Raw genomic sequence first — 22099 nt, 5'->3', positions numbered from 1 at the left:
TAGTAGGGTGCCGTGCACAAGTCAGTTGGGACCCATTTTGCACGTGCGCACGTGCAGGGTGCCGCTTCCAGATCTCGAGAACGCCTGGGCCGATTGTGCCCAAATTTGGCACATCGCTAGAGACCAGTTAGTAGGGTGCCGTGCACAAGTCAGTTGGAGGTACCCCCTCGCAATTTCGCACGTGCAAGGCCCACCCTCTCGCTCGCTCCGTTAGTCGCCCCAAAAGGCGTTATACTGGTTATCATTTGAGAAACGAAAATATATGAATTTTCCTTATAAGACTCGCTTAATATGCTACTCCGCGGTTTATGTCCCGAGGGTGTCCGAGGGTTCCCGTTAGTTTGTCGTTGGCGCTCGGCTCGCGCGCGAGCCGACGTCACCGCCTGTGACGTCGGCTCGCGAAATACGTCATACCCTGCACACAAAATAGCCGGCTGCCGAACAGCGCTCTAGCCGGCCGGCAAACATAATAACACAACTTGTATTCTGTTCGATTACTGTGACAGCGTACTAGTATTTTCGGACCTCTCGATGGCCTTGGACCTCTCATTGGTCAAATCTTCGTAGTCTGTAAGGTCCACCAATAAGAGGCCTAGAAATGCAAACGATAAACTTCCATATATGGGAAAACTAGCAGTCGATGCTTAAAATGAAACAGGTATCAAAAGTATAAAATGCTTAAAATGCGCCATTGTAAATAATGCCACTTCCAAGCTTGGAAGCTAGTTACAACTTAAAAGTTATTAAAATAATTAAATTTGTGTGTTTAGAGGAAATATTACAGGCACTGCATTTATGTTAGGTAAGTCATTGGGGATTGTAAAATGTTCTCAAGACCTTGCGCTCCCTCGCTCTTTCAGAAAATTTACACCAATAGCGTTGTCTTGATGAGCGTGATGGCTGGCTGGTGAAGAATTTGTGTTAAAGTGACCATCCCGTCATAGTTTTGATCCCACCATTTCATTCATGTCAGCCGCATGTCAGTTGATTTGATGCGGCCTGATTTGTTTTGAGTTTAGGTAGCCAAAATGGGGTCCCTGGCTTGCACTTACCGGTTTGAGCACTCATTGTGACTTGTGAGTATCCGATATTTTCGATTTGAGGCATTTCTTGATTTTAAGATTGAGAATTGAGAAATGCCTCAAATCGAAAATATCAAATTTCAAAGTTGCAGCACTTGGATTCAGAGGGAGTACATTAGAATGCCCCCTCTGAATGTGTGACGTCAGCACAGGTCAAACGATTTTAAATCTTTTACTAAAATGTTTGGTAGCACGTGGTGGTATATGCTGATTTGCTCGCAACAAGTGCCGCAGTTTCATATTAAGTCTCTAGGATCAGTGGAGATCCAAAAAAGTAAACAAAAGTAAAAGTAATATCTTGAAAACCGGTGAATATTTTTTATGAAATTTGCTTTGGTAGGATTCGTTTTCGCTCTTTCTTTGGTAGGATTCGTTTGATGAACTGAGCAACATCACTTTCATGCCAATTCATTAACTTTTTTGAAGGTGGGAGGGTCCCTTTAACTGTTAATGTTATTTCAATTTCTTTATCCATGTTTAATGGGGGCAGGGCGGTAGGTTTTTTAACCTGTCTTATCACTTAAGACTCTTTAAAAATGTGAATGTGAAGCCTCAATACCCTTTCACTGGCCAGCTGAAAATATCATCTTCTGAAATTTCCTGTTTGACTTTCCATTCATTCCCAGGAGGCATGAATTCTATGTACTCTGGCAGGAATCGCCTGTGGCAGCTTGTGCTATGTCTGCCTACATCTTATCTTCCTTCTTGTCATGGCCAGGGAATGGAACTAAGTAATCCATAGGACAAGGAAATGCATTGCCAGGATTTGTCCAGTTAGGAGCTTTTTAAAGATTGTGTCACGGCTCACGATAGTCACAAACTTACGAGAATCAGTTGTAGCCTGTAATTAGAATTCGTTATTACCCAAATATTTCCAGTATTCTATTTACCATTGACTAAGCTGTCCTGCAGAATAATAATAACCTGAATTGTATTTTTCATTGTAAAATTACGTGACCACAGGTATGTGGATGTGAATCTACAATGAAGTACTTCATGGTTTCAAATAAATGCTTTAATTTTGCACATATTTTACCAAATTATTAAACATCCAGTACTCAGTAGTGACTCAGAAATGAGCAATTAACTAACCTGTTGCATGTGTAATTAAATCCTGACCCAGGTATTTAAATTGAAACAAGTCAAATTTGCAGCTTTCAAATACCCTACTAGCTGCTTAAGAATGATATATTCATATATTCCCTTAGTCATCTATGCTAAATGCCTTATTTTGATAAATATCACCACGGTGTTGACCTCTTCCTTTTGCAGATATTGCATGATGGAGTTCTTGCACAAGAGACATGCAAGGTATTTTAAATTTTGTATGGACTCCATTCCGGGAGAGTATACCTCCTTAGATACCAGCAGGTATGTTTTGGAGCTGTTCTGCATGATTTTGATGGTACCTCAAAAGACCTGTTTGTGTAACATCTTTCTATATATTTGACAAAGACGAAGTCAAATGTATGGCAAGCATCAACAATAATGTGGTCAGTTAAGAAATTATAATTTTAGTGAATATGTACATTAATGCTTATTACAGCATGATTTTTTATAAATGAAGTCAAATTGGTTGAATGGATGGGTGAAGGCCAGGCTCAGCTGCTATAGGGCCTTGGTTGCTGCTAATCTTTGGTGTGAAATTGGTGACCAGGCAATCTCTTTGCATCTGATTGACTTATATGAATGAAGTATCAAAGCTTATCTAGCATACCACTGCAGATTGAGATTATAAAGTTTTTTTTGTGTGCGTGTGTGTGTACTGTGTATGCTGTGTTGTAGCCCTTGCTTGTTTCCGTCCATTCCTACCCATTACTAACTTACCTAATTTATGCAGCTACAGAATACCTACAGCTATAGAATTAGACTCCACCAGACTAGTGAAATAATTAGCATCTTTGCAGCTTTATCAGGGCTTCTGTCATTGACCAGTGTCTAAAAGATGTTCTATTGGCCCTTTGTCGCTTTAATAATATATAGCTAACCTGAAGATATTGCCTTGATTATCAATGGGATTTATATCAAACATTTTCTTATGCCTTTAATGATTCAAAGAGATCAACCTTGTCACATGCTACATTTTTGCATGTGTCCGACTCCTGAGTCCTGACTTTTCTGATTACATTTCTAGGCAACAGGACCTAAAGGCAGCCAGTGATAGTTTGTCCTTTCACTGGAAAAATGCCTGCATTTATTAGTTCTGTGGCCTCCCTACTGATATACATGTCAGCAATGTTTGCAAGGTGCTTAATTGTTGGTACTCTTTTACGATATTGTGTGTTTTCAGGATGACACTGCTGTTTTATGCTGTATCTGGTTTGGATCTGCTGGGACAACTGGATCTCGTCCAGGACAAACAAAGTGTTATTGAGTGGGTCTACAGGCAACAAATTACCTCTGAACTATGTGGTGAGCTCTATGTGGTGAATTTATAATCTATAACACCCCACTCTGATAAGCAAATATATAATTTCAAGAATTCAAGGACCTGTGTGTGGAATTGATGCCTAGAACTTCTTGTTATTTCTAAAGCAGGCAATGATTTGACCTGTTTGATTTCAGGCAATCGTGCTTGAATAGTGTGATTTCCATGCTATTTGTCATTTTTAGTGAACTATAGTTCGTTTTTTTTTTCAAAAGGACGCTGGCTCAAAGTTCAATAGCGAAGCTCTCACGTGAGTTTTGGCAGCTTCAGTGTCTGGCCAAGAATTTCTTACCGAAAAAATAAGCGATTTCAAATTGTGCACGGTAAGTAGCTGGAAACTGTTTCTTAAAAATGAACATACTATGATGACGTCACTGGTGGCAGCAGGCACCCAAATGTCCGTGCAATGGGACAAGTGTCAACGAATTTGGGTGAAACTTAGTTTTTCACTGTTGTCGAGCTTATAATCGAGTAAGCGGTTTCATCCATGATAGTTATACGTTACATTGCAATACGTGTTCGACAGCATGACGTCACCACTGTTCTCATATCTGGTTCCAAAACGCACATATGGAAATTATCGGGAAGAAATCACATGTTAAAATTAGTCGACGTTCGATTTTCTCAGGTTCAGTTTTTGCTCGTTTTGCTCGCTAAAACACGTGCTTGTTCGTAATACATACTTGGAGCCAGCGTCCTTTTGAAAAAAAAAACGAACTATAGTAACTTACCCCGACTCTTGTTTTCAGACGGCGACCTGTCGCGCGCGGGTTTCCGCGGCTCACCGGCCAACTCGTCCGGCGCTCCGCTCAACCAGTGGGACTGCAGCCACGTGACGATGACGTACACGGCGCTTGCCACACTGCTGGTGCTGGGTGACGACCTGTCGCGCGTGGACCGCGCCGCGCTGCTGTCCGGTCTGCGCGCCCTCCAGCTGCCCGGCGGCAGGTCGGTCAGACAGACTGGCAGAGTGTCCGGTACCGGATGCCAGACGTGGTAGTGACAGCGGTGACAGCCAGGTTTTTGACGTCTGAAAAGCCCGGTGATCATTCTTTGTCATGTTGATTGCTGCTGAATGAAAACTTTACATCAAATTCGTGATTTACATTCGGCGTGGTTTGTACTTGAACGGTCATCAGCCTTCATGGTAGGTCTGACAGCATCTCTGTGCTGTCGATTTTCACGAGTGTCACGCATAAAATCAGTGTCGCTGGCTTTATGATAATCAAATGTCACTGGCCGTCAATTTCAATACACTGTCGGTTATAAAGTTCCTCTTTGCTGCCATTTTCATATTACTCTGAGCTGCTGTCCTTTTTCCGCAAAATCGAGGATTTGCCGTCATGTTCACGAAATTACCTCACGTTGAGTCTCTGTGCCGTCATTCTTAACGATATCCCGCCATAGAATCCCTTTTCCGCCAGTGTTCGCGAACCGCGATGCCATCAGTCTGTGTGATTTCAGTTCGACTCAGTCTGACATTAGCGTCCCTGTTCCTTACAGTTTCCTGTCCAGCCTGCACGGCGGTGAGAGCGACATGCGGTTCGTGTATTGTGCCGCGGCCGTCTCCTACATGCTGGACGACTGGTCCGGCATGGACCGCGAGAAGACGCGAGAGTACGTCCTGCGCAGCATGGTGCGTGCCGGAGTGCGGTTCATTGTTTGGCCGGAGCACTGTTTGTGTAAACTAATAATGTGCTGGTTTTTAACCACGGACGTCGAAGCAGTGGTCTTATTTTGGTTTTACTAGCAGTGTAGGATACTAAAGGTGGCAAAATGTGGACCCAAGGACCCGGTCCAAAGAACTGGTCTGGACCCATATGGGTCCAGACCGGTTCCTAGAATTTTTCTGATGGGTCCAACGGGGTCCTACCATAAGCCATACACCTTGCACACTACACCTCATTGCAAAATATGGACTGAATGAAAAAAAAAAAAACATTTGCTCATGCGTGTTTCTTTACACGCTGTAGCTCATAAGTATTCCCAGTTGGAAAAGGCTGTTTTACTTGATGCAACTAATGATCCCTACAAAAAGTTTGTATTAATTTAACCTTTGGGAACGGGTCCAACTGGTTCCGATTCCAACTTAGACCGGGTCTGACTGGTTCCAGAGATGTCCAGACGGGTCTGGTTCGAGTCTGGTTCCCAAAATTTTAACTTTTTGCCACCTCTAGAGGACACAGGACGACGTGCATTGACAATCGATATTATCTTATTTACCATCCCCGATAACTCATTCATGGATAATAATGCCTGTATCGATATCCGTTCGGCTGTGCGATTTTTATGTTCTCTCTCGCAGAGGTACGACCACGGCATCTCACAGGGACCCTTACTCGAGTCGCACGGCGGCTCCACCTTCTGTGCCGTGGCGACGCTCGCGCTGATGGGTGAGCTTGAGTCGGCGCTGACTGAGCAACAGGTACGAACCAAGCCGGGGTCCGGTTAATGACGTTCTGATGTGAGACGTGTTGTGTGCCAATAAGAAAGGATTCCTGTTGGACAGGGTTTGTTTCTTGAAGTCGTAATTTTGGGCAACGACATTCACCCCGTTCACTAATTATGTAGTTGTATATGCGATTGTATTTCGATTTTACCGTAAGGATTAGCAACTGCGATATTTGTAATCTGCAAGCCAGATTTTGCAAAGGAAACGTGGTTGCGTTAGCAGCTTGCAGCTGTCACACTATACAGAGTCTATGAGCTGAGGGCTGAGGCTATTATTGCTATATCTTATCATCTACGCTCCTCTTCCTTTACGTGCAGCGAGACGGCCTGGTGTTCTGGTGTCTGAGTCGGCAGGGCGTGGGCTTCAACGGCCGACCCAACAAACAAGAGGATTCGTGCTACACCTTCTGGATCGGCGCATCACTCAGGGTCAGGCTGGGCTGGTGGCCGTTTCTGTCATATTTTGGCGATCACTCAAAACTTGCGGGGAGTCGAGGCTATTTCACCTTGATTTTCTTACACGCTTCCTTTCATATCAGCTCGTTAAGAAAAAAATCAACTCGTATTCTGCATGACCGCTGATATTATACCCTCTCCCCTTCTCTCGGTCAGTTACTGGACGCGTACCAGTTCGTGCGGACCGACCTGCTGCGGGAGTTTGTCTACTCCGCGCAGGACCCCATCACCGGCGGCCTCTCCAAGTGGCCGGGACACGGCGCCGACCCCCTGCACACCTACCTAGGTGAGATGTATACCTGAGGCGAGAGTTCATGTGTGATCCCGCTGAGTGTTGTGAAAGGGAAGGAAACGCTTTTTATGCCGCGAAAGCATTAGAGGTGCCCAAAGCTAGACCTGTTTATGTTTAGGTTAGCTTAGCCTGGGTATAGGTAGGTTAACTTGGGTATTTGAATGCTACTGACTATAAATTGGCTGATTTCTTCCTTAAGAATGGCTGATAGTTTGCGTTGCAATATTGGAAATGCTAAATATGTGGTCTTCTAAGTTCTATATGCACTATAAGACTGTATCTTCCCTTCGTGACGTTCCATGTTTCACTACCGACAGGCATCTCTGGCCTCTCACTGGCCGGCCAGGAGGGCCTGAAGCCGATCCACGCGGCACTCAACGTCTCCGCCGACGCCGTGGAGGTGCTGCGACGCGCGCAGGCGCGATGGCGTGACCTGCCCCCGGTCAAGGCCGTCGACTGACCGGGGGTCACGGACTGGACGGGTGTTCAATGTAGGATGGGAGGGTAGGACGCGCAACACTCGCGGCTGTTGATTGGTATTATGCAACAACCATTGCCCCTGTGGCGGACGGCGGAACAGCTGCAGCGGTGCCCGGTGGAACACCATATCGAAACTTGTGATGAAGCAGATAAGTGGGCGCCGCCAATCACCGTATCACTGGCGCTGACACAGTGGTGTAAAGCACTCAGTTACCCAGGCGTAGCCGATGGACTGCGTGTTATGAGTGGTGATGTGCTAATTCGTGCATTGTTGAGGTTTTGTGCATAGAATGTGCAGCCGAGGGTCCAGGCCCGACTTCCGCCGTTGAAGTGATGCTTTGTTGGGCAGTGTGTCTTCATTCACATGGAGTTACCAGTCAGGGTGTGAGCGACTGGTTGCTTTGCAAGAGGCTTTTATATGTAGAGGCTGTAGAGCTGCAACCAAATTCGCTGTTTCATGTGTCCACATGATGAAATGATTAATGAATTGCATTGTGTCATGAGAACTCTTTTGCGCGAAATGGATTCAAACTTGCATTGTGTCATGAGAACTCTTTTGCGCGAAATGGATTCAAACTGCTCAAAACGGTATGCTCAATGCTCATCACAAAAGCCCAATCATGTATTGACATTCTAACTATAACGTCAGGTCCAATTATCACTTGTCGGGCACTGGTCTCATAAACAATCTCCATCATAACAATCTATCACAAACGCACGCTGTAGCTAGTGAGACACTCTGGCAACGACCGGCCGCGGCAGGGAACTGACCGTGGAATGCACCGGGGCGGGGCGCTGGCGGTCTCAGGTGCCCATCCGCTGCTGGATGCCGCCGTACGCCGTCAGCAGCCGGTGGAAGTCCCGATAGAGGAGCGGCCGGCGCGGCGGTGCGTCCAGCACCTCCGTCAGCCGCAGCTGCCAGGGCAGGTAGCCGAGCAGCGCGCGCACTGGGCCCAGTTTGATGGCCAGCGCCGGGTCGGGCCAGGCGGCTGCGGCGCGCAGCTGCTCGCCGAACATGTGCCGGTCGATGGAGTCGGCGTGCCGCGCGCCGGACGCCACCTCTGAGCAGAGCCGGCGAGCGGCGGCCACCATATCGCCCAGGCCGTCCGGCTCCCACAGCAGCGCCACGGAGACGTGGTACTGGCCGTCTCCGTCCCCAGAGTGGCCGTTCGCCGTGGGTACCGGCTCCGCACCGCCCTCCACGAGCGACACGGTGCACGGCACGGAGCCGAACAGCGCCCGCCGCCGCCGCTCCAGGTGCGGTCGCAGCTGCTGCTCCGCTCCGGCCCGCACGCGCCCGCTGCGGTCGTACAGGCTGACGTAGTGGATGCCGTAGGCCGTGCTCCAGACGATGATGTCGGCCAGCGTTTGCCAGCAGATGTCCTTCTCGACTATGATGACACCCAGGTGTTCTGGCCGCTTCGCCAGCTGCAGCCCATTGGCACAGATGTCTGCCAGTGGCGGGGTGACTGGAACTTTAGAGAACTGCCACATGAGCCTCTGCACAGCCCCATACACCAGCTCTGCACAGGTGAACAGCAGGTGTAGCAGCTTCAGCAGCAAGCTGTACAACAACTGCTTCATCCTGCTGTTTGGTTTGGGTTCAGCAAGCTCTGCTGCTGAATAGCTATGATCCATTTTGATAAGCCTGAAACATTAAGTCAAGAGAGTTTGTAACATTTTATACATAGGACAGGAACTTTGAGAGGATGATATGAAAATAAAAAAGTACTTCCTATTGATGAGTTATATTTTTTTTAGAATTTTGCTATGAAAATTGTCACAGGTAATCAAATGTAGGTGTTTTCCTTTCATTATCTTAACATTGAATGAAATATATGCCAATGCCATAGGCGTCGCCAGACATTTTCGGTTGGGGGGGGGGGGCAAAATCAAGTTTTGTGTTAAATCTTGCCTTTCCCCAGCCGTTACTCACTCGTTTTACATATCATTCGACGCGCAATGGTGCGAGGAATCCGATGGGGACAAAGTTTTCCTCTTAGCTATAGCATGTATTTTTTTTACAAAAAAATCAAAATTTTGAAATTTCTGGACAAAAACGACCGTTAGAATTACAGTGGCTGCGATTGCCGACGCACTGCAGAGGGCCCCTGTGCAGACTCTCGTCGCTCATGATCATTACCCAGAAGAAGGTGAAAAACGCTCCATTTGAATCGGATCACCTCGCTAAAACCTCCATTCACGCATGCACGCCGAGGTTTTACGTGAAATGCATAGGGCTTATCCCAGCCGCCGATTGTAGCTAAGAATTGGGCATTCGGCGGAGACTGAGAGAGAATGTCGGAAGTGTGAATCGGAAGTACATCATTCATCCTTGCTGCAGTGAGAAGAAGTGTTTTGTTCACTCGAGTGTGAACAAAAAGTTTCTGGTTTTTCGAGTGAAGGGAAGCGCTGCAAACGCGACCAAAAATATTTAACGGAACCAAAAGTTACGCACGGCATAGCGGCAAGGGATCCCTTAGAGATAGGATTGCGACTTCCAGGCCATTTCAGGCCACTCAGGGTCAGTGTGGACTCTCAGAAGCCTGCTTAGGATCCCGGAGATCGGCGTGGGTCACCCCAAATATTTACGTGTATGTGGTGCTTTAGGGCTTTCCGAGCCTAAGGTGGGCCCGGAAAGCCCTTTAGGGCACACGAGCTTTCAGAAGCCAGTGTGGGCGGCGGGCGCTAAGAAACTAGGCCCAGGGTGAGCCTGGAGCCCTCGAATAACAGTGTGAACCGTCGGGGTCTGTGTCGAATCCTTAACCCGCGCCCCGCTGGGCTATTCAGCCATACGCGCCCTGCTGGGGGGGGGGGGGGGCAGATTCTGCCCCCCCTGTCTAACTTCCGAACCGATGGTCGTAGAAAGACGGGGAAAACGGCAATCGAAAGCTCTCAACAAGGCGGATCTTAAGAGCCCAAAATTTTTTGCTTAAGTAGGTCAGAGGTCAGGTCAAGGTCAGGTCAAGGGTACAAAATGCAAGTTTCTACAGTATCGGCCTTGCACCGTAGTTGCCGAAGAATGGACTGAGACTGATTGCCCAAAACGTGTTCTTAGACTACCAAGACAATATTCGTTGCATACAATGTCATTCAAAGGTCAAGGTCAAGGTCAGGTCAGGTCAGGTCAGGTCACCAAAAACAAAATATAGAAGAGGGCATGTGCGACACATGTTTTATGGTTCATTTTACTCATAGAATTCAATAGGCACACTCAATAAGTGATATGGACCACCTCTGGATGAATTTCAGGTCGAGGTCAGGTCAAGGTCAGGTCAAGTGAGGTCAAATTTTGAAGTTGGTTGTTAAGGCCCAAAAAGGTGTCTATCTGATGCAGTTTTTCACGGCGAATCGAATGGTGCTATTTTTGTTTCCGTACGAGGTCTAGAACTTCCAAAAAAATCATTTTTCAAAAATTTTGTGTGTCGTGACGTCATAAAATTTTGAATAACTCCCACATTTTTCAACCGATTCTTCTGAAAATTGGTATGTAGATGCACATTGACCACTTCTCTGACATATATTCCGGTTTTTTCGATACACTCAAAATTTTGGATTTTATAACTATTTTCCCAAAAAAATCAATTTTTTGAAAAATTTTGGGCCAAAATCCAAAATTTTCAAAAAACCGAGATAGCCATTTGATAGACAACGTGGAATCACGTATAACCTTTTTTGTTACGTCTTGATTCCTTTAAAAATGAAGATGTTAGCGGCGTTTGAAATTTTGCCGTTTTTGAGGCGAAAATGGCGAACATGACGTCACTAAAACGTCAATTTCTCAAAAATTTTCTGACGGATTTCGTTCAAATTTTCAGGGAACGTGTCAAATTGATGTATGATAAGGTACTGAAAGTTTGACGTCGCTGGCGTAACGCGTTTAGAAGTTATTGGCGAAAAACGGGAGGGGGGGCAGATTCTGCCCCCCCCCCCAGCGGGGCGCGGGTTATGGACCCTACGTTGGTAGGGACATAAGAAACATGTGTTGCGGCCCTCAGAGGGACACGTGAGTTGTGACCCCTCAGATGCAGGGTTGGGGTTAGTAAAGTCTGTCGCCTCAAAAGTTCGGCTTAACTATCATAGGCCAGTTGAGGTTTTCAGAAATTTTCGAAGGCATCCTCAAAGATTCGTGTGGCCCTTCAGAGGCCTACGTATGTATAATGTCCTCAAAGATCCCTGTATGTGCCCTCTAGAGAACATGGACACCAGTGGGACTCTCAGAGGCCGGTTTGGGCCCTCCGAAAGCTTCTTAGAGCTCAGTGGAGCTCCTTAGGAGCCTGTGTGAAAAGCAGGCTCATGAGCCCTGCGGCACTTGAACGGTACTTGTGCCTGTCGCAGACATTTGACGAGAGTTGAGAAAGGCCCCGAAGATTTCGTGTCACGCTTTGAACGAAAATTATGTGTCAGCACTCCAAAATTTATGAAAATCAGCTACAAAATGTAATAAAGAACCAACTAGGAACATGGCATGAATCATGGCATTGACATTTCCGAGTCTGGAGTCGGAGTCTTGAAGATTTTGGCGACTGCGACTCTGACTTTGGTTTGAACTGCACGCTCCAACAGAGTCTGACCTCACAGGCATTCTCAGAAAGGTACCCCCATTTTTCCCCGACTCCAAAATCTCATCGGATCTGTATCGATCTCAGGGGGTGCCCGGTCCGAGGTTGGGGGGGCAAGCTGCCCCGCTTGCCCCCCCGTGGCGACGCTAATGGCCAATGCCTAATCACAGCAGTTCAAGATAAAAACATGCCACATGGAAAATCTGAAGACTGAGTAGGTACAGCTCGTACAAGTTAGTGGCAAAGGCAGTTGCAACAAAACATTCAAAAATCAACTGACATAGGTATGCACGGACCTCTCATCAATGACATGTATTGCTGAAAGATTAATCAAATAAATGAGATAAATTTTTTATCGAAATCAGAAAATAGGTATGATTAAATAACGAGCTTTGCACTTAAACTTACAGCAGTTCAAGTTCAAGTTCAACTTTTGCACTAATATTTTAGCATTACGACACCAGCACGATCCCAGTCCCTGAGAAGATACTGACCGGAACTGTGTAACCGAACCTCAATTCGTACACAAATACCAGTGGGAAAATATCAGCTCTTCAGCCAAAATACAATTAAAAGTAATTAGTTTGCGGCCCAGTCCCACGCATTTTAATGCACACACTCGCGCTCTGTGTTTTCGTCATCGTTTGTCTCACCTCAACCATTATTGTAATCACTCTCCGTGGTCATCACGGGTGACATTCATAAGTACCAGAGTACAATTGTACCCAGGTTACACCGGGACCAAGGTTACACAGGGGCCCAGGTTACGTTCGGCCCCAGGATTTGAAGGGACCATGAAGACGCAAGTACCATACTGTGATTGGTCGTTGGCAGACGGGAATGACGTAATGCATCCATGTGGCGGCCGTGACGTTGACCAATAGGAGGGGCGGATACAAATTTGGACCACCTTGGTACACTACTTGGCAGTGTGCTTGGGATTGATTTTCTCGAGATTGAATTGAGGTAGCGCCGTCCATCGCCCGCCGCGGCGGCGCCCAGGCCCGATGGTCATCCGGTGTGGGGGGAGGTAGCGTCCCTCGGCCCCCCGCGCGGCGGGAGGTAGCGTGATGCGCGGCTGCGGCGTCCGAAGGAGAAGTGAAAATGACCCCTTGCACGAATTAGTGTCCGCAGCGGCAGTGTTTGCAGGAGGGGGAGGAGGCAGGGGCGTCGCCACGGATTTTTGAGTGGGGGGGGGGGGGTCGGGTTTCCGGTCTTCGTCTTGATGGGTAGAGGTGTTATTAGCCACACTCCCGGTTTTTTCATGTGTTGAGAAAAAGCTCGCCGCGCAGCGCCACGAAAGCAGCGGTGTATCTTATTGTACATACTACATACATCACTTTTGCATCGTGCATAAAAATCAAGCACAGGCCACCTGAGGTCAGGTCACAATGTCATGTTCAGTTCAGTTTTAATGCCTCTAAAAGCTGCAATCTTGTCATTCCTATAGATTATCTCCTATAAGTCTGAAATTTGGTGTAATGAATGGGATTATAAGTGCCAACAGTTCATGAATCTGGGATTTTACATCCGAAAAGTGAAGTCAGGTCAAATATGTGACCTCACCAATCAATCATGATAAGATATGGGAAAATGCACGAATGCCCTCTGCTTTGAACGAATATGCTAAAAACGCTATAAGATACTTTTGTAGCCATGGCACCTCTGCTCATTTTAGAGACAAGGTGCAGCTAATGACCAGTGGTGACTCGAATGGTCAGTCATTACTATTAGTTAGTTACATGGGCGTAGGAACCTCACGAAAAGTGGGGGGGCCAGCGAAACTTCAATGTCACTTTGTGGGAGCCCCAATACCCCTATGAAGAAATTCTTTGCAGTTTTGTGCTCATCTCACCTTGCTGAATCATTTCCTGCTCTTAGTTTTGTATTTAAATAAAAAATAAAGATTTTACTTTAAAAAATGGCTAAAAAGTGGGGGGGCCATGGCCCCCCCGGCCCCCCCTGTTCCTACGCCTATGGTTAGGTCATCAAAGGTCTCTAACACATTTTCGACAACAACTTTTGATGGAGACGCTGTAGAGCGATGACAGCACCTGGAGTGTGTTCAGTGTGTGTTCAGTGTTCAGCACCAGTGTTCAGTGTTCAGTGCTGGAGTGTCAAGTGTGTTCAGCTCAGCAACACAGATCGATCGCACATTTTTGCAGCGGGTTCTTTTCCGGTCAGGACATGACCATTGATTAACCTTTACCTGATGTCAAGTTTTCTAGTTAAGCTCTTAAGTTCAAATTATAAGCCACGAAACAAACACAATGGTGATACCTAACATGAATATCATACACATTCACTGAATCATAGGTTGTTACAGAACAAATGTTTCGGCAAAATCCGTCCGTTTAACTGTTTGGCCTCTGTGGTACACAAGCCATAGACCCGAAGTCATACCTATCTGAGGCGAAGTTGGCGAAAGAGTCGAGTACGCTTTCTGTGTCACTATAGCTCTTATTCGTGTTTTACGGGTCGCTAAGGTAAAATGTTTACCAACGCAACGCTAAAGGTATGCTTTCGGCCCCTGATCCCCTGATCGAGGTAGAGCTTCGCGGAAAAGTGAGGACGCTGCCCGTGATGAGAGAAAGCCGATGATGCCCAATTTCAAGGTCTTGGCCGGGTCATCTTAGGTCAACGCCCAAAAGTAGAAAAAGCTGGCCTGCTAGAACTTTGTGAGCCGTAGCTGTTATCGGAGTTCCGGGTACGAGTTCGATGTTAGTTTTGGACAAAGATGATGACTCCATGCATTTGGGGTAGATCGGGTCGGGTCAGGTCAGGTCGACCAGCAGGCTTCCTGCCGGCCATCTACATAGAGTGGGTGACAACCACCAACGATAGCTTCGTAACATGTTACTACATAACCACCATCTATCAAAACTACTTCTTTAAGTTCAAACGGGCGCTAAACTCGAAATCAGTTCCAAAAACTTCACTTGTAAGTGGAAGCAAATAAAACTCAAAAAAGTGAACCAAGGTCATCTATATTCGAATCATGGCCAACAAATTTTTAGAGTAGGTGTAAAATTGATTAACTCGAGGTCACAGGAAGTTTCGTTGCCATAGGCTCCTTTTTGCGCGTCTTATTGGGAAAGCCCGAGAGGGGTCCACCATCTGACCCCATTTCCCGGCTACCTCAGGCAGGTCCGAGGGTACACGGAGAAAAATAATTACTCCCCCCGGGAATCACGATCCCCTATTTGGGAATCAACTGACACCCATGGTGTAATCCGATTCTGAAAAACAGTGTCCATACACCGTTTTTTAGTGTAAATTGATCTCGGTCAGAATCACATACCCAAGGGTCATTTGACTCCCAAAATTTTGACTCCCATTTTAGGTGTCGTGTCAAAAGATCCTGCACGGTGTCAGTGTAAAATAACACATCTAAGCGTTTTTGACGCTATCGTGAGGAGTTTTTATATCCTATAGGTGTCATTTCACACAGTTGAGCGTTTTCGCAATCCGTGACTCCCTTGTTAGGTGTAATTTGATCCTCAGTAGTGTCATAATATTCCGTCCAAATGACTTATTGAGTGTAATTTGACCCTCGGTAGTGTCATAATATTCCGGTGTCATTTGAGCCCCATTGGGTTCAAATGACACCGGAATATTATGGCACCACTGAGGGTCAAATTACACCTAATAAGCGAGTCACGGATTACGAAAACGCTCAACTGAGTGAAATGACACCCATAGGGTTCAAAAACTCCACATGATAGTATCAAAAAACACTAAATTATTACAGAAATTGTTTTGACGTCACTGGTGGTATACCACCATCTCTTGACTCTGCAATAGGAACCAACACTGCAGAGTCAAGAGATTTTCGGTGAATCAGACTCCGAATCCAGCTCCGGCTTCCAATATCGACTCCGACTCCGACTACGGCCAGAACTGTCGTTTCCAACCGACTCCGACTACCCTATTTGTCGGACCCCAACGGACTCCGACTCTGACTCCGTAACCCTGGTGTAGGTTCAGTGGTTTGAATCAATGCCCCGAGTGACGTCATGTGTGAGCTAGCCATGGCTTGTCCGCTACGAAGATGAAATAGGCAATAGCCCAATCAGCAGGCTGCACTGTCAATTTGCGGACGAAGATTTGCGAAAAAAATGCGAGACGAGGAAATGCGGAAACGAAGAAATGTGCGGACGAAGAAACGCGAGACGAAAAAATACGGAGACGAAGAAATGCGAGACGAAGAAATGCGAGACGAAGACATGCAAGACGAAGACATGCAAGACGAAGACATGCAAGACGAAGACATGCGAGGCGAAGAAATGCGAGACGAAGAAATGCGAGACGAAGAAATGCGAGACGAAGAAATGCGAGACGAAGAAATGCGAAACGAAGAAATGCGAGACAAAGAAATGCACGGACGAAGAAATGCGGAGACGAAGAAATGCTCGGACGAAGAAATGCCAGACGAAGAAATGCAAGACGAAGAAATGCAAGACGAAGAAAGGCGGAGACGAAGAAATGCGCGGACGAAGAAATGAGCGGACGAAGTTTTGCGGACGAAGAATTGCGCGACGAAGAAATGCCATGCAAAGATTTGTCCGGGTACGCTGCGGTATCAATTGATTTTCGGTGACCCAGACTCCGACTCCAGCTCCGGCTTCCAAAGTCGCCGTCGACTCCGACTCTGACTCCGGCCACAACTGTCAACTCCACCCGACTCTGACTCTGACTCTGTAACCCTGGTGCGAACCACAGCTCAGGTCCAGTGGTTTGAGTCAATGCCCGGCCAATCAGCAAGCTGCATTGTCGTGTGACGTCATTTGTGTTCTAGCCATGCCGGTCTGCCACGAAGATGAAATAGCTCGACCTTGCAGGAAAACCGTTAGGAAAGCCGTTGACTTCAGTTGCCGGAAATGTGCCCACGTGGGTGCGTGTGGTGTGAGCGGGGAGAGGAACTTATTTGAATTAACGCGCTTTTAATGTCGTCAAACGTTGTTTAAAGTGTAGATTTACTTCAAGTAATAGTGCTTTAACGATAAACTTCAGATATTATTTGTAGTTTGCTCAACATGCGTATTTAAACAACGAGGCGCCCTGCACTCGGCGAAATTTTTAAGTAGGACAAGATAGCAACGCACCATGGAGACTGAGGTAAGTTTTTATGTCATTAAGCTGCAGAATAACTCTACCTAAGTAAGTAGCAATAATCACCGGTTGATGGAACATTGTTGAAATGTGAGTAATTCCTTACGGTGAATGGAGTCACGGACCCATGAGCCTTACGATAAGTTTTCATTAGATTTCGCCATACATTTCGTGCCCAAATGTTTTGGAATTTATTGTTGCATATAAAATAAAGAATGACATGCATGTATTGTTAATTTGCGTCACGTGGTTAACAACTGCAATTATGACTCTGTTGGAGAGTGTACTTTGATCCCATAAGGTGTTTGATTCCGAGAATCATTTGACAATATCTGGTATAAAGACTGATTGAAAAGAAGACGTCATCGTCAATAGATAAAATTGTAGCTGCAAGGGTGAAGACAATTGTAAGCTACATTTAAAGTCTCGTTGCAGTCTGGCTAATCATTCCTATAAGCTTCAGAAGCAGAACATACCCATGGGTATGTTGGTTAGTTGTACCATACTATTGGTCTCAAGATAAGGGCCCAGGCGACCTGTTTTTCTGATGCGATGAATATACCCTTTATACCCTCGCCGCAGCTCGGTTCGAGTGCATCCCTCACCCCTGCACACAACCCAATCCCCGCACTCGAATATTACCGGTATTTCTTATATAGGAGACCAATAGTACCGGTAATATTGATATTAGCTGATGTATGACGCTAACAGGAACAGGCTCTGAACCGGTATAGAAAAACCATCCCAAGAGTCATTTGACACCGTTGAGGTGACACCTACGAGGGGTGTTTTTTGAAGCGTACCAAAAACGCGCAGTTTCCAGGAGTCCGATTACACCCGGAATCAGACACCCCCCCGAGGTAATCTGACTCTGGTTGGGAGTGTATTTTATACCACATGTCGTCAAATGATTCCCGGAGTCATACACCGTGTGGGATCAAAATACACCCTCAAAATCCGATTACTCCCTGAAGTGACACCTAAAAGGGGTGTTTTTTGAAGCGTACCAAAAACGCGCAGTTTCCAGGAGTCAGATTACACCCGGAATCAGACACTTCCTAGAGTATTATGACTCTGATTTGGGGTGTATTTTTATTCCATAAGGCGTATGATTCCGGGAATCATTTGACGCCGTACGGTATAAAAATACACCCTCAACCAGTGTCATAATACCCTTGAAAGTGTCTGATTCCGGGTGTAATCGGACTCCAGAAAACTGCGCGTTTTTGGTACGCTTCAAAAAACACCCCTTTTAGGTGTCATTATTTTTTTCAGTGTAGTCAGGGCTGAGGCTAGTTAGGTACCTCGTAGTTACTGATATGTCATCCGACGAATCGACTGCAACCATTATTTTGACAATCAGACGAACGCTTGGGTCAGTTTTGGCGCGCTCATTCGTTTGAGGGATAAAAAGGGACTATAGAATAGTGGCTATAGTGGCATCAACCCCCCTCGCCCGGCGAGGGGGGTTGATGCACCCCCCTAAGGTTTTTCGCAAATAACGTAAAAACGGCGGCGGGTAGCGCCGCCAAATTTGGCATACCTTCTGGAGCAACCTTTTCGCACCTATCCTGAAAATTTGAAGTCCCAGTCTTTTCAGGTCAGGTCACCAGGTCACAAAAGCCGGTACAAGGTCAGGGGAAAATTGGACTAGCTTAGCGGCAACTGAATTCCAGAGTTCACTTAAATTGGTAACAAAGTATATCATTCGATGCACACGGACGTCCTGAGTTCACTGGTGCTTTTATTTTTTGCACTATCTTTACTAGGTAAAAAGTTATAACACGAAAAACGTTTGACATGTTTAAGCAAAATTTTTGCACTCATACCCCCCAAAACCCCCCTAAATATTGACTTAGAGTCACCAAACTTTTACAGGAGCGAGATCTCTTATGGACCCACCTACCCTGTAAATTTGGTGTTTCTAAGTGCCATAGAAGCCAATCGCGAGGGGGGTCGTACCAACCCCCCCCCCCTCGCCGTCCGTGTCATGGAAAAGGCCCTCGCCTGGCGAGGGTTAAAATATTGTTATGCTGATGTTCCACGCCCACCGCTTATTGACCTATAAGCAATAGGGCTACGAGCTCTTGAAGCGATTCTGAATCTGACGTTGTATTTGTTGATGTTGCTTACGCCAACTTCACTGACATGATAGCTCAAAAAAGAAAACTCAGCATCGCCAAAAGTGGGGGGTCGATACCCCGGTTCTCGCGAGTGGGGGGGGGGGTCACGACCCCCGCGACCCCCCCCCCGTCGGCGACGCCCCCGGAAGGAGGGGTCAAAAGAACCAACCAGCGATTCGTCCCTTGATTGAGCTACAGGGAAAGCGGGCGTGGCGTGTGGAAGCCGATGGTATCCATTTTCATTGTCCTTGGAAGGACTTAAACAGCCTTGACTTTTCACATGGCACGCATCACGACGGTCATTTTAGATGCATCAAGAGAAGTGTAAGGTGTGGTACTTGTAACATATTTTTACGCCTACTCTGTCACACAAAATTCCAGTTCAACCCTGGAGAAAGAAAAACTATTTCAGTAGCGCAAATATTACTTCCTTTCACCATGCAAGCCTTATTTTTGGACAAGCTTTGTTTTATATTATGACTTCATCCATCATTGGGTGTGTGCCTGTGGATGATTGATTGAATGAACTAAACTAAACTGAGCTGAGCATACCTGGAAAAGTATAGCCTCACTTCTCCACCAAGTCACGGTGTGTTACCCCCGACCGTGCGGTAATTAGAACAGTCTACATATCTTTGCACGCAATAAAACGATAACCTCGCTATCACTGATGTTGTTTGGTGCCTAAACAAATAGCCACAACAGCTCTAAACATACCTATATTAAAAATCAAAACAACAAAAATAACCATTGCCGAGTATCAATACCTACCTATCTGCTCGTTGCACACCGGTCAGTTGATAGCCAAATTCTTGCATAAATTACACGGGATAGTTTCGTTCTTGTCGATGAGACCAAGCCCAGTTACGGTATGTGGGATTTTGTCAAAAACGGTCGGAGGTTGTAACTATTATGACGTCGCAGCTCGGTGACCTGATATGACCCGATTTTTTTTAACCAAAAGTTGCGCGAAGGATGCCCCAGAGGCCATTTAAAATTTAAGCACGATCCGACTAATAGTTCGGTTTGCATCGCAAAAAAAGCTCGGGCGCCCTGTCAGGGCGAGGGTTAATTATAATCTTCGCCATAGCTCATCAAAAATTATGACAAAATGCAAAAACGATATCAATGTTAATGCACAAGTCAGTTTGGAGGCCGCATGCAAGATTTTAATAAAATCCGTTCATACATTTTTCAGCCATGGACTGAAAACAAACAGGTAAATCTGTCTGCCTCATCCTGTACATAGGTCATTAGTCTGACCTGGAAGCCAAAGGTCAGGTCAATGACCAAATATCGGGAAAATCGAGATCTTGTTAGAACTTCTAAAAGTGATGCTTTATGTTTCTGGAGTCCTGATTTCGAACTTAAGAATTATTACGATCAAAGATGATGTGTTCATCCATTTGAGTAGATCAAACGAGGTCAGGTCAGGTCAACCGGCGTCCCGACGGCTATCCATTAGGTATAAACTATAAACCATCGCTGTCAGTTTTGTAACATATTGCCAGAACTAGTTCCGGAATGTTTATATCTGTGCTTAATTTGTAATCAGCTCATAAAAACTACGCTGAGACGTTTTGAAACGCCAAACGAGGTCATCTAAGGAAAATAACTTTGACCTGAGTCCCAGGGCTGCGGAGTCGGAGTCGGAGTCGGTCGGAGTCGGAAGTTTTGCCCTGAGTCGGAGTTGGAGTCGCTAAAATCTTACCGACTCCGACTCCGAAGTTAACACTACATTGCTCAAAGTCATGCCCGACACCTGGTTGCTTCATGATATTTTGCTTGTTGACCTTTCAAAATCTGATTTTGTTGAAGCTAAGGACATACCCCCGTTTTGGACCAGCGTTTTCATTGAAAAAAAAAACTGAAGAAGGCTGCTGCGTCAAAACCTGTTTTTATTTATGCATGCTATTTAAAAAGTAGGCACTTATTTGCAACATTGGCCTTGGAACGCGCAAAAGGTCGCTTCAGGCAAGATAAAAAGATCTCCGACAATAAATTTTATTTCATTATATGGACTTGCTGGGCAATGTCCGGAGTCGGAGTTAGAGTCGATTTTTGAAGCCGGATATTTTTTTTTGCCGTAGTCGGAGTCTGAGCCTGAGTCGGAGTCACCTTAAATCGTCTCCGCAGCTTCATGTGACCTTGCACCCACCCTATCAACAAGTAAACACAGGTAGTTAGTTTATCCCAAAGAAGTGTGTAGATGACAAGATAATACCCATTTTTAGAACGGTTATCTGGAACACATTTTGTGACATTCGGGGCGATCTGGTTAAAATAGGTTTGTAGCTGATTTTTAGTAGCTTTCATCTTGGGCTGCGCCAGTTGCTCAATTCATGGATGACTGAGTGTCGCCACAGGAGGTCCCCCGGTGGGCCGGGGCAGCGCAGGGGACGGGCCCCGCCACTGAGCCGACCATCGGATGTGCCCATTGTAAGAGCGTACCGGGCAGCGGAGCAAATCTCGGACCCACCTCAAGGGTATCCTCATCAATCAGCTTCCCATCCCTGCTGTCTCATGACAGGGGGAGTATGTGAACGGTAGTGGCAGCGGTGACCGTTAGGCGAGCCGGGCCTGCGCTGTGCATAGGGGTGCGCGCCACCTCCCAGACGGTCTGGCGCTCCTGCACCCCGCCCTCCCGGCTGCGGCCGGGCTCCCGGTGCTGGACCGCAAAGCGCTGGCCGTACATGTGTCCACTGTTGACATAATCAAGTCGCTTTACATGACCTTGTTTATAGCGTGTACCTCTAGTTTGTGCCCACAAATCCTGTTTTCTCACCGGATTTAGGCCACTTATTTTTCATCACAGCCCTGAAACCTGATTAACTTTTTTAACACTAAATAAGTAAAAAGTAGACCATCCAACCCATGCCTTTGCATTAGTTTATAACCCCCTCACATTGCCCCACCAGACAGTAATAAGCATGCAAAGAAGGAAACCGTAGTTTTGGACCCGTTACACCTTTTTTTAAGTCGGTCATTCGTAAACGATTTCAGCCTCTCATGGATGCTTTACTGTTCGTCGGAGTTCAAATTTAACGACTTATTTCCGTTTATCTAAGAATCTTACTCCCGTTATGGCTATAAGGGAGCCATCACTTATTTGT

General features: G+C 46.3%; 2 protein-coding genes across 5 annotated transcripts; one reads left to right on the top strand and one right to left on the bottom strand.

Moving 5' to 3' along the window:
- Positions 1-443: 443 nt before the first annotated feature.
- LOC122383853 (geranylgeranyl transferase type-1 subunit beta-like) lies at positions 444-7689 on the top strand. 3 transcript variants are annotated; one of them, XM_043370652.1, is made up of 9 exons: positions 444-802; positions 2355-2453; positions 3373-3494; positions 4260-4458; positions 5014-5146; positions 5816-5935; positions 6280-6390; positions 6574-6703; positions 7027-7689. In XM_043370652.1, exons 2-9 carry the CDS (start codon positions 2362-2364, stop codon positions 7167-7169), a joined length of 1050 nt encoding a protein of 349 aa, XP_043226587.1. In that variant the 5' UTR covers positions 444-802; positions 2355-2361; the 3' UTR covers positions 7170-7689. The 3 variants fall into 3 exon arrangements, with proteins under 3 accessions (XP_043226587.1, XP_043226588.1, XP_043226586.1); XM_043370653.1 differs by having other exon boundaries at positions 482-658; XM_043370651.1 differs by lacking the exon at positions 444-802 and adding an exon at positions 1003-1076.
- A 101-nt stretch (positions 7690-7790) lies between these two features.
- LOC122383854 (dehydrodolichyl diphosphate synthase complex subunit NUS1-like) lies at positions 7791-12381 on the bottom strand. 2 transcript variants are annotated; one of them, XM_043370656.1, is made up of 2 exons: positions 12246-12381; positions 7791-8837 (listed from the first exon to the last, which is right to left on the bottom strand). In XM_043370656.1, the coding sequence occupies exon 2, from the start codon at positions 8825-8827 to the stop codon at positions 7994-7996; it is 834 nt and encodes a 277-aa protein (XP_043226591.1). In that variant the 5' UTR covers positions 8828-8837; positions 12246-12381; the 3' UTR covers positions 7791-7993. The 2 variants fall into 2 exon arrangements, with proteins under 2 accessions (XP_043226591.1, XP_043226590.1); XM_043370655.1 differs by having other exon boundaries at positions 12160-12253.
- Positions 12382-22099: the final 9718 nt, after the last annotated feature.

This window comes from Amphibalanus amphitrite, unplaced genomic scaffold (genome assembly GCF_019059575.1).
Source record: "Amphibalanus amphitrite isolate SeventyFive unplaced genomic scaffold, NRLGWU_Aamphi_draft 000175F_arrow, whole genome shotgun sequence".
Lineage (NCBI taxonomy): Eukaryota > Metazoa > Arthropoda > Thecostraca > Balanomorpha > Balanidae > Amphibalanus > Amphibalanus amphitrite.
This window is presented reverse-complemented; position numbering and strand designations above follow the sequence as displayed.